A 10688-nucleotide genomic window follows, 5' to 3' on the forward strand; every position below is an offset into this window, starting at 1 on the left:
GTCTTCATCGTAGTGAAAACGCTGAAGGAAAAACAAGTTAATTCTACTAAAAGAAAGAGGTCACATATCTAAGTTTATCCCACAGCTGTACAACAAAGTACAAACTAATAGAAAACCTTGTCTTACATGTCCCTTGAACCTTCTTCCAGTACAGACTTGTCTTTCTTCACAGAACAAGTAATCCAGACTTGATTTAATTTCATGGTGTTTAAATATAGGTCAGCTTCTTAACCGGCTTTGTAGAAAACCAAGCCACACCTTGAATACATTTGTATTTTACACTCTAATCATATTAAAATGTCCTTAAATTGGGGGACGGGGAATAATTTGAAACAGTGTCTACAGTGCTGATCCCTGAAAACCATAGCTAAATTCAACCACCCATAGTAATATTCTGGGAATATAATCATTTAAAATCCCGGTTTGACTTTAGTTTGTACTACAATATGTGATTATTCTATTATATAATCACTTTTTCACTTGGGCTAAATTAAGGACATAACTGGTTTTTAATGTGAAAAGAAACAGAGCACAGGTACCCAGGAGGCTCAGACTGTTTCCCAGTTTACAAAGCCATTCCTAGTGCTGTGTTATATTACACCATGATCCAGGTTTATATCATGCACTGTGAAGAAATTCTAGACAACCCCACAATACAATACCTCCCTTTACCCCCCTCCCTCTGCACTTTCAATCCAGGATCAAGGCCCTAATTTCAGCAAGAACAATTCTGTACTATATGAATTCTAGGAAAAACAGTTCTACATATTAGCCAATGAGGTTTTTGTTTCTCCTATAAAGTAGGAGAACATCAGAAAATGATCTCTCAGGCAAATATGTATTACAAGGATCACAGCATTATTGTTTTATTGTTTGCACAATGGTAAGTTGCACATATGGACAAACAGTACACATTTAGAATTAGTTTCACAAATTAATACATTATAAGAGTCCAGTGGTTTAACATATTAACTATTAAAAAAAGCAGTAACAAAGGAATACAAACACTACAGTTTTGACTGCAGCCCAATAAGAGTTTAAAAACAGATTGAAATCAAAATAAACCGTAAGCTTTATTTTTCTGTGACATTAAAAAAACACATATCCCTTCCTCAGAGACTGCTCACAAAGATGCAATAACATACAAGTACAAAAGTGAAGAATTCTGTGCTCAGTTTCCCTTAATTTTATCAGATTAAGTGACATACCAAACATTTGTCAAAGAGCAATCACTGCTGTAGGCAGACACTTCCAAACCATACAAAATGGTAGTAACACTTTAACAATAGAAAGCAAAAGACAAAACCTATACATAAAATCAACTTGGCTCCAAAGTTTCATGCTCACACATCAACCTGGTATCATTATTTGCAAAGAATCGATCTATTAGTTCCTTCTTAAGATATTTTCCCAGATATTCTTTGTGCACACCCAACTGGAGATGCAGAACAACAAGCTATGATGTTGCGGTATGTAAGATTCATAAACTACTGCTGCAATAGCTTTAACCTTCAAATTACATAATTTTCCTCCTCTGTTCTTGAGCAGCAAGCTACTGTACTACACCTTGTTTGGAAGCAGATGCCCAACTGCTTTTAAGGCAGTGCTGACAAGAAGCTCATGAATCAACTTGGGTTTGTAACACCTAATTCAGGTTTTCATTAGGACAGCACATCCTCTCTCCCTCAACTGCAGGGGAAAGCTTATCCAGCCTGACAACTCCTGCTTGCAACGCAGACCTTGCGGCATCCTGAGCTTTCAGCTGAAATCCTGCAGAGCCCTACTCTTCAGCTCAGGAGAATAAAAACCAAAATCAAACAGTTTGGGAACATCATCTATGAAATGTCTCTGTTGAAATCTCAGATTCTTCTTCAGAGTTGGCTGCTAAATGGGTCAAGAAAAAGGTTAAAAAAAACCAAACCAAAAACAAAACAGCTGCTAACCACTATCTACCAAACTCTATGAAACAGTAAACATTGTATTTCAGCTGGTTTTAAACAACAAAACACAGAAGCAATGATGACATAGCCTGGGACCCACTATTTGAAATTCCTAGGAACATCAAGCTATGGGACCACAGGGCAACATGGAGAAACAGAACACACAAAGAAAAGGAGATCTGTCTGTGGGGTAAGGTATGCACATCTGTGTTTTATACATATATATATATACACATACATACACACAGACGTGTGCACTGTACTGTATATATTTACATCCATATAAACAAAACACCCTGAAGTAGATTTAAAGGCCATATCCAGGAACAGAAGATATGAACTCTAGTATTTGTACTAGAATATATTTTATCTGTACAAAAAAAAACAAATATGCATATATTCATACGGTATAAAGCTTATTAACAAAAAATATTCTGCTACTAACATTAGGTTAAATAGATGATTTTACAAGAATCTTTAATAATAATGCAGTATAGAACATTTCTAAAACTAGGGCCCAAAATAAGAATACATAAACGAGTTTCTATTCACAAGAAAATAGCTGTTCATTATGATTTCACTAGGGAAAAGTAGCAAAATTTTTATAAATCTCCTGGGATGCAATTTAATTAACATATCAATCTAGAAAAATAGACTTTTCAGATGAACAAAGTTGATGCACTTCCCCCTCCCTAAAAGGGGGGCCTATCTTTTCCCTCGCTTGTTTCCAGCTGGAGGTTTCTTCAGCTGAAGAAGTTGCCCTCCTGTCCCAAAGCCTGCAGATGCAGGATTAGACACCCCGAATGTCAGGCCAGCTGATGCTGTGATGCCAGGATTGCTGAAGTTAAACCCAGATGTAGTCGAGCTCCCAAAGCCTTATGGGGGAGGGAAAAATATTTTAAAAATATAAGTTATATCAGGATTGTAAATTTTTTCTCCTTGAAGTTTTGAACACCAGCCACTTTATTACCAGCAGTTGAAACACCTTCTACCAACATGGATCAACAATGGTAAATCACTCTGCGCTTGTTTCCAGCTGGAGGTTTCTTCAGCTGAAGAAGTTGCCCTCCTGTCCCAAAGCCTGCAGATGCAGGATTAGACACCCCGAATGTCAGGCCAGCTGATGCTGTGATGCCAGGATTGCTGAAGTTAAACCCAGATGTAGTCGAGCTCCCAAAGCCTTATGGGGGAGGGAAAAATATTTTAAAAATATAAGTTATATCAGGATTGTAAATTTTTTCTCCTTGAAGTTTTGAACACCAGCCACTTTATTACCAGCAGTTGAAACACCTTCTACCAACATGGATCAACAATGGTAAATCACTCTGCTAGAGCACTTGGACTTGCCATGACAACTTGGATATTGCAGCACTAACACAGACTACCTCAGTGAGTGCAATTACATCCTAAATCACAAGTCTGTTATACCATTATCCATACAAGAGTAGCACACGGAAGTCTCACTGAAACTGTACAACAGAAGAACCATAATTCCTCAGGTTCTCAGCATAAACATGCAATGCACTCCCTAAGGTGGGAGGGAAGGCAGAAGATACAGGTGGACCATGGACCACTCACTTCACTCACAGCAGACAAATGGCAAAGCTGGAGTTGGAGTGCTCAGCCTTCTTCCTACTGACTTGGCTACCTCTGCCAGCCTTTGTAACATACGTGGCACAGACAACACCTTAAATGTGAGGCAGAAAAGGTTCAAAATCCTTGCCAAATTGCTTATATTTAAAAACACCCTTTTATGACAGACCAAAAAACAGCACTAGAAACAAAGCTTTGGAAAAACTGAGCGACTAGCTGAGCAAATTGTGCTGTTTTAACTCCTCCACCCCCTTCTATCAAGGTAAACAAACTGAACATGTGGTTCAGCTATGAAACAACATCTGTTTAAGAAAGTCTTCCTACAGTTTCCAGCAACACTAACTTATTTGACTTTCTTTTATAAATTTATATCAGTTATGCACAACCAACTTGGATAATAATTGGATAGTATTAGAGAATGCTAGAAATTTCTCAAAGATTACTTAAAAAGAAGCAGAACTTCGTAACTTCACTTTTTGTTGTCTCAAGAGACCACAAACTAGTAAGTATGACATGAGCCAAGTTCAGATTTTAATAAAGAGCTTTATATAAGCTGTACCTGAAAACCTGCAAACAATTAAGATAACAAGAAAAATAGGACTGGTTCACAATCAAGAAAGAGTATATTCTCAATATGCATTACTTTATATTGCTTCATTAACTGTCTCTAGGAGACACTTAAAGCAATTCTTTGGTCACATCAGTATCTTCAACTCAATGCTTAAAATATTTTTGGCGGACAGAAATAAAAGCCCAAGTGGTTGTCTCATCAGAATCCTAAAGTAGCCCTTACAAGCCTGATGTTTTCTATTCTCTCATTTGCTACTGACACTCTGCATTAAGAACTACCTCAAAACATAACACGAAACTCTTCTTCCTGCAATGTCTAGACTTGGGTTACACACATCATATTGTTAAAAAAATTCATCATTAACATTCCAGTAACTCTCAGTCCTCTGGCATGCAGTGGTCTGCATGGAACTCATTGTCAGTGTAATGGCTGTGCACATCTAGAGTGTGACTGATGATAGTGACTGATAGTGTTCGTTTGGGTCTTGTCTAAATTTTGTGGGTTAATTTGTCTCTCATCCTAGGATGTAAGGGGTGAAACACATGCAGGTGTTCTTCCATTTCCCTGACAACTCTGAATCCCAGACAAGATGTATCAGGGAGTCTCAGGAATGACAAAAAGTTATCTTTTTACTTCAGGTATGCGAGGTAACAGGCAAGCATTGCTTCCCATAGAAAACATCATGAATGCCATTCATAATAAAGCTGCATGTGACGTATCATGTCAGGGGCACAGCAGGCAAGAGCACAGTGCTCATAAATTACCTCCACCTTGCTGCTTCCAGATGCAGGGATTATTTTCAAGTATGCAGAGAAGGCAGTCTATGCTTTATTTGAGTAATATTACAGTAAGAGATGCATAAACTATGTGATAGAAGACTGAGAATTGTTAATTTAGATACAGCTTGGAAAGTAATAGCTGTTAGAAGTGACATTAAGGGCAGCCATAAAAGTATAAAAAGGCAGATGTGAAATTCATCTAAATGATTTTCTCCTGTCATGGCAGCATAACAAGGCCAAGGTACCAAGTTTTGTTAGAAGTAAACCAAACATTAAAGCTGAACATTCAAATGAAAAATTTTCAAGATAAAAAACTTGAACATGAATGCCATTCATAATAAAGCTGCATGTGACGTATCATGTCAGGGGCACAGCAGGCAAGAGCACAGTGCTCATAAATTACCTCCACCTTGCTGCTTCCAGATGCAGGGATTATTTTCAAGTATGCAGAGAAGGCAGTCTATGCTTTATTTGAGTAATATTACAGTAAGAGATGCATAAACTATGTGATAGAAGACTGAGAATAGTTAATTTAGATACAGCTTGGAAAGTAATAGCTGTTAGAAGTGACATTAAGGGCAGCCATAAAAGTATAAAAAGGCAGATGTGAAATTCATCTAAATGATTTTCTCCTGTCATGGCAGCATAACAAGGCCAAGGTACCAAGTTTTGTTAGAAGTAAACCAAACATTAAAGCTGAACATTCAAATGAAAAATTTTCAAGATAAAAAACTTGAACAAGGTATATATTGAGTCTTATTCCTGTTGCAAGAAAAGATAATCAGTCAAAGAATAGCTCAGTTTAGAGGGAAGACTCACAAAGTCTCAAACCATAGGTACAATGTGATCAACAATGTCCTTGCTGAAATTAGAATTATTTAATGTGCAAACAGTGATTTTCAGGAAGTAAACGACAACCTGCCCTTCGAGGACACAGCCTTCACATCTCCCTGAAGGGTGTTATGATCACACTTTATTCACTGGGCTTGTGCATCTCTGCTTCTGTCAGTAATCCAAAGATGAGTACACAACTCCCCATAACAGTATATTTTTGGTAGTTTTAATACTACAGGGAAAAACAGCAGTTGATCACATGGCAACCTATTCCTGCTTTCATCTTACATACCACAATGGGTGCTCTAGGTCAAAAAGTATTTCAAGAACAGCTTTGACTGATTTATTAGCCTCTCTATCTAAAAGTTGCTCATGGATTATATTAAGGTCTGTTTTTCAGCAGTATGAGTGCATCCAGTCATGATCCCACTTGATTATCTCTTATGTCATTTACTGAGGCTGCAATTCTTCAATAAAAATAAGTCTCAAACAAGAATTTTCAACTCAGATCTTCAAAGTATATTCAGCATGTTTGCACAAAAATTGCATTTATACACTCCCCCTCCTCTTAACGTTTTATGAAATTGTTAGGGAAATTCAATGGTGATTTTTCCCTTTTCCTGTTACTTTAAGAGTCTTAATGCCCTTTACAACAGCCCACTCACATTAGCCTTTCTGGTTGCCATTAAATGAATAAGAGTAGGAATTAAATGGGACTTCTTTTGGAGTCAGCTTTCCACAATGTCTCTGTGTTTCAGAGGGAAGCCTGACACTTCCATCTCACATCTGTGTGCACTAAAGGAACTCAAGGACTATCAGAGGACTCAATTTTCTCCTCAAACACACAACTTGAAACTGAGAAGAGCAGTAATACCACTAGAAACATTTTCACATCTTTTAAAGCAATTAAATCTAACTCAAAAAAAATAAACATCTGACAGAACCAATTTGGGGATCTTTAATTTTAATTGTAAGATAAGATCAAACCAATGGAAAACCTGTGGAGGAGACCTGGGGCAGCCTAACAGCCTGGAACAGTGTGTGTTGGAACACACACTTAACTAGTATTCCCATACACATTAGTCTGGGAAAATACTTGAGTGCTCATATCTAAACCCAAGCAGCAACAGTGAATCCCAGAACCCAGATTCAGAAATAAGATGCAACCATTACACAGTAATATAAACCAGTATACGCTTTCAGAATCCTGTAAATGATATCTAAGAAAGAGGACACAATAGATTAAAAAAAAGTATATATAACCTGGCTAGCCTCAGATATCATTCAAACCCATTTATACACCCGCAATAAAATTAAAAATCCTATGCAGTCCAGATGCTATGTGACAATGTTTTGGATATAAAACGTAAAAGTTAGTGTGCTTCTGGGCTACCAAATTTTTAATAGTGGTTTCTATTCCATAATCCCAGTCTAGATAAGGATTTCATGACCAATTGATTTTCTAAGCACAAAATGACAGAAATTACATTTCAACTGTTTTTATTCCTGGTTACCACTTTCTGTAGCTGAGACTCTTGAGATAGTTGAAAATCTTTATTTTATTTGATGCAACCTTCTCACTTGCAAAAGAGACACTGACAGCACTGGCTCCATGACAAAGCCTGGTCTGAGGGAAATGGTATTTAAATTGCCTCTGCACGCCACCACCACCACAGCTAAGACAGACTTGCTATTTACTTTGGCTTGATACTCCCGTAGTGACGGACAACTGAGCCATACAAGTAGTTTTCTAATTCTATTTAATATATTAAAACTAAATTTTTAACTTTGTAATTCAGCAGCTTGAAACTCTGCAATGTTATTTATATACAATGGCTAATTTAATATAGGATTAGGAACAATAAGCTGCAGGGGAAAACCTTAAGCAGTGTAAGTCTTCCAGTTGTTTCTCATATTAAGAGCTAAGTAAAAGAAGGTTGATGCTTGGACACCAGATACTGTAAAGAGAGTTCCATCAAGAACTTACTAGGCTGTTAACATTCGTGAATGTTACACAGCCAGCTTAGTGAGTGATTTCTACCTTATAATACAAAGCTTAAAGTATTTTACAGGCCTAACAACTCATCACTAACCAAGGAGAATCCAGAACAAAAATCAGTGCTTCCTAGTAAATACCAGCAAAATTCTGTTTTCTTTTAATAGCAGTTGAACAAATATTTTTCTTGAGACATGATCCTCCTTCAATGTGTTACTGAAAAAAGATTGTAAAACAGACTATAGAAGCTATTTGATTGGTAATAGCTTAGCAAACTATTATTCCTATTTAAAAGGTAAATAGAGATGCCATGAATTCAAAAGAAACAAACCAACCTGCACTTAGACTTCCTGATGGTTTACTTGTAGTTCCAAACCCAAATGATGATGCTCCTGTGGCACTACTTCCAAAGGCAGAGCTACTTCCAAATCCTAGTAGGATAATAGTAAAGACATACAACAAAAAAAATTACAGACACAGCAATTAAAGACACATAGGTTTTAGCTGAGTATTCTAAACTCAAACATAATTCAAAGCATTATTTGGTAAACAAATATTCCTAAGATTATTGCCTGAAGAGTATTTTATTCTCGACACAGCATAGTGTTAAGAAAACAGTGCAAACTGGAAAGCATTGAGAAAAATACTACCTTCAAAATCCAAAACTGAGTAAAGGAAAAGTTATAAAAACAGGCATTGTAAACTATCAGAGTTTAAGAAACTTCAATTGAATTGCTGTTAAATTGGCAGGAAATGGTAACAAAATGAGCTAAAACTAAGAAATTTCAGATACAAGTTGCATGACTTTTATTACAGAAAGACACAGTCTTCATCTATAACTCTAGAAAAAAAAATATGCTTAAAACAGAGTAAGCATGTTCTTCAGTTTACACTTAGCTCATTTTAGAGCCGCTCCCCTTCCAGTTTATTTGGGATCAGCTTTATCTAGGAAACTACAGAATAGGTTAAACAGAGAATAGAAACAAATTTCACAATATTTAATGTGAAAAATCATCATAAAAGGGCAGCCATAGACATATAGCTGTGATAAAATTTAATGCTGTTGATTTTGTAATTGACATTCATAATTCTATAATATAAATTTGTTAAGGTTTCAAATTGTGTTATTAATAGGAGGTCACTTAGAAGGAAAAGTAAGTTGATATTTGCAGCTTGAAATAGAGGCCAGACAATAGGAACTGTAAGAAAACTGTATATTCTGCTATCGGCTATCTTAGATTTTCAAAGAGAACAGTATTTGTATTTGAGGAAATCATGCTCCCATCTTACGTTTCAAGTATCAGGAAAAATCCTTTTATTTACTGCAAACTGAGCCGTTAGCATTCCTTTACAGAAATATTTTTGAGATTTTAAAACCAGTAAGGACTGAACACACTATCTGAAGCAGTGTTCTCCAGTTTCCTGAAAATTTTAAATCAAAGGGGTATTAAGGGTAGATAATGGCAAGTATCATTTCAGTGTAGGACAGTTTGTTTAAATGATACAATCTTTTGCCCTATCCAGGCTGAAATTCATAACCAACGATCAGGCAAGGCTTCTGTAAATATTTAACAAAGCATAGGATCTATGCTAATAATATATACACTTACATGCAAAAGCCTCTGTTTATCACTGACAAAGTATGCAGACCATTAATCAAGGAAAGAGCAAATTTCCCCAATTAAAATGGCACTTCCAGAGCATACACTAGAATTTGTCCTGTTCAAAAACCTAAATCCCTAAGATTAAAAAAACCCAAACAAACTTAAGTAATCAATCTGCTAATTTGTTTCCAAGAACACACCTACAGGCTATTTTGCAGGTATTTATTCTTCTACACTTGCTTCCATCTGATACTCTTACGGATTTTTTAAAAGACATTTTGCAAATTAATAATGCAAGCAAATACCTTCCTAAGTAGACAGCTAGGAAAAAAAAGAGAATACAGGTAAGAGAAGTCAGGTTTTTTGGCCAAAACTAGAAGCAGTTTACTTAGCATTTATTTACTTGGTAAGACTGGTGAACAATCTTTAGTCTACAACCTTTTCAGCAGAAATGGAAGAATTTTTATGGGTTTTTTTTTAAGGCATTTAAAACATGGTGAGGAAAAAGTGGTAATTCCAAAGTAATTTCCTTTTCGCCCATTATTTTCACTTTTTTTCTTGTTTAGATATACAGATTTTCTTTCTCCTGAAACAGCTTAAAAATCTGATGAGAAGGGACATTGGTAGATTTAAAGAATTTCAAGATGATTATTTAAGGTAAAACTCATGTAATATTCAAGTTACATCACCTTCCCAATACTGAGGGACATTTAATTATTTTAAATGCATTACAACACTGACTCATATGTTCAGCTCATAGGTAAAATGTAGGAATGTGGACTGAGGCTGCAGAGAAGGGAGGATATAACAAGAAAAACCACATTATGTTTGTGGTCAGCAGAGGTAACAATTTTCTTTGCAGATCTTCTAAAAGCTTCAGAAGACATTAGTGTCTGCAGGAACGCCAACCTATATAGACAGGAAATTTATATGCTGATTAGATTCTACTAACCACTTAAATGCTATCTGTAGTTCTAGTACTGAGAACACACTACACTTAAAAGAAAAGGTCTACTCTTTCACAGTCATGTGTCCTCCTGGAACATATTCCCCACCAGCACTATTAACATTTTCGTAAGTATTTTTCCCCTCACTTTCACATGTTGCTTTTTCAGCCTGGAGAAAGATTTTTTTTTCCACCTCACCACTGAGGCACAGAGTGACTGCTAAAGCAAACAAATTTGAGCAAACAGGATTCCAGAACAGCAGTAACTTTTTTAACATTTATTCTTAATACAAGCAGAAATGGGTCCCTACAGTTAAAAGGTGAAAAACTTCTGAGGATTACCTAGAGCGTGATCTAATGTCTCAGGTGCCCAACTTTCATATACGTAAAATTCAGTCAAGTTTAGTTCCAAATGGAAGTACTTC

At 36.2% G+C, this 10688-nt stretch overlaps 1 protein-coding gene across 1 annotated transcript in view; it reads right to left on the reverse strand.

Moving 5' to 3' along the window:
- Window positions 1–837: 837 nt before the first annotated feature.
- NUP58 (nucleoporin 58) overlaps window positions 838–10688 on the reverse strand; it is a gene marked incomplete at its 5' end in the record, with an annotated part of 32645 nt that continues 22794 nt past the window's right edge. Inside the window, 3 exons of the mRNA XM_017730758.1 lie at window positions 838–2696; window positions 3002–3120; window positions 8049–8144. Coding sequence (XP_017586247.1) covers window positions 2646–2696; window positions 3002–3120; window positions 8049–8144 — 266 coding nt within the window. The remainder of the gene's footprint in view (window positions 2697–3001; window positions 3121–8048; window positions 8145–10688) is intronic.

This window comes from Corvus brachyrhynchos, unplaced genomic scaffold, assembly GCF_000691975.1.
Source record: "Corvus brachyrhynchos isolate BGI_N302 unplaced genomic scaffold, ASM69197v1 scaffold363, whole genome shotgun sequence".
NCBI classification, from domain to species: domain Eukaryota; kingdom Metazoa; phylum Chordata; class Aves; order Passeriformes; family Corvidae; genus Corvus; species Corvus brachyrhynchos.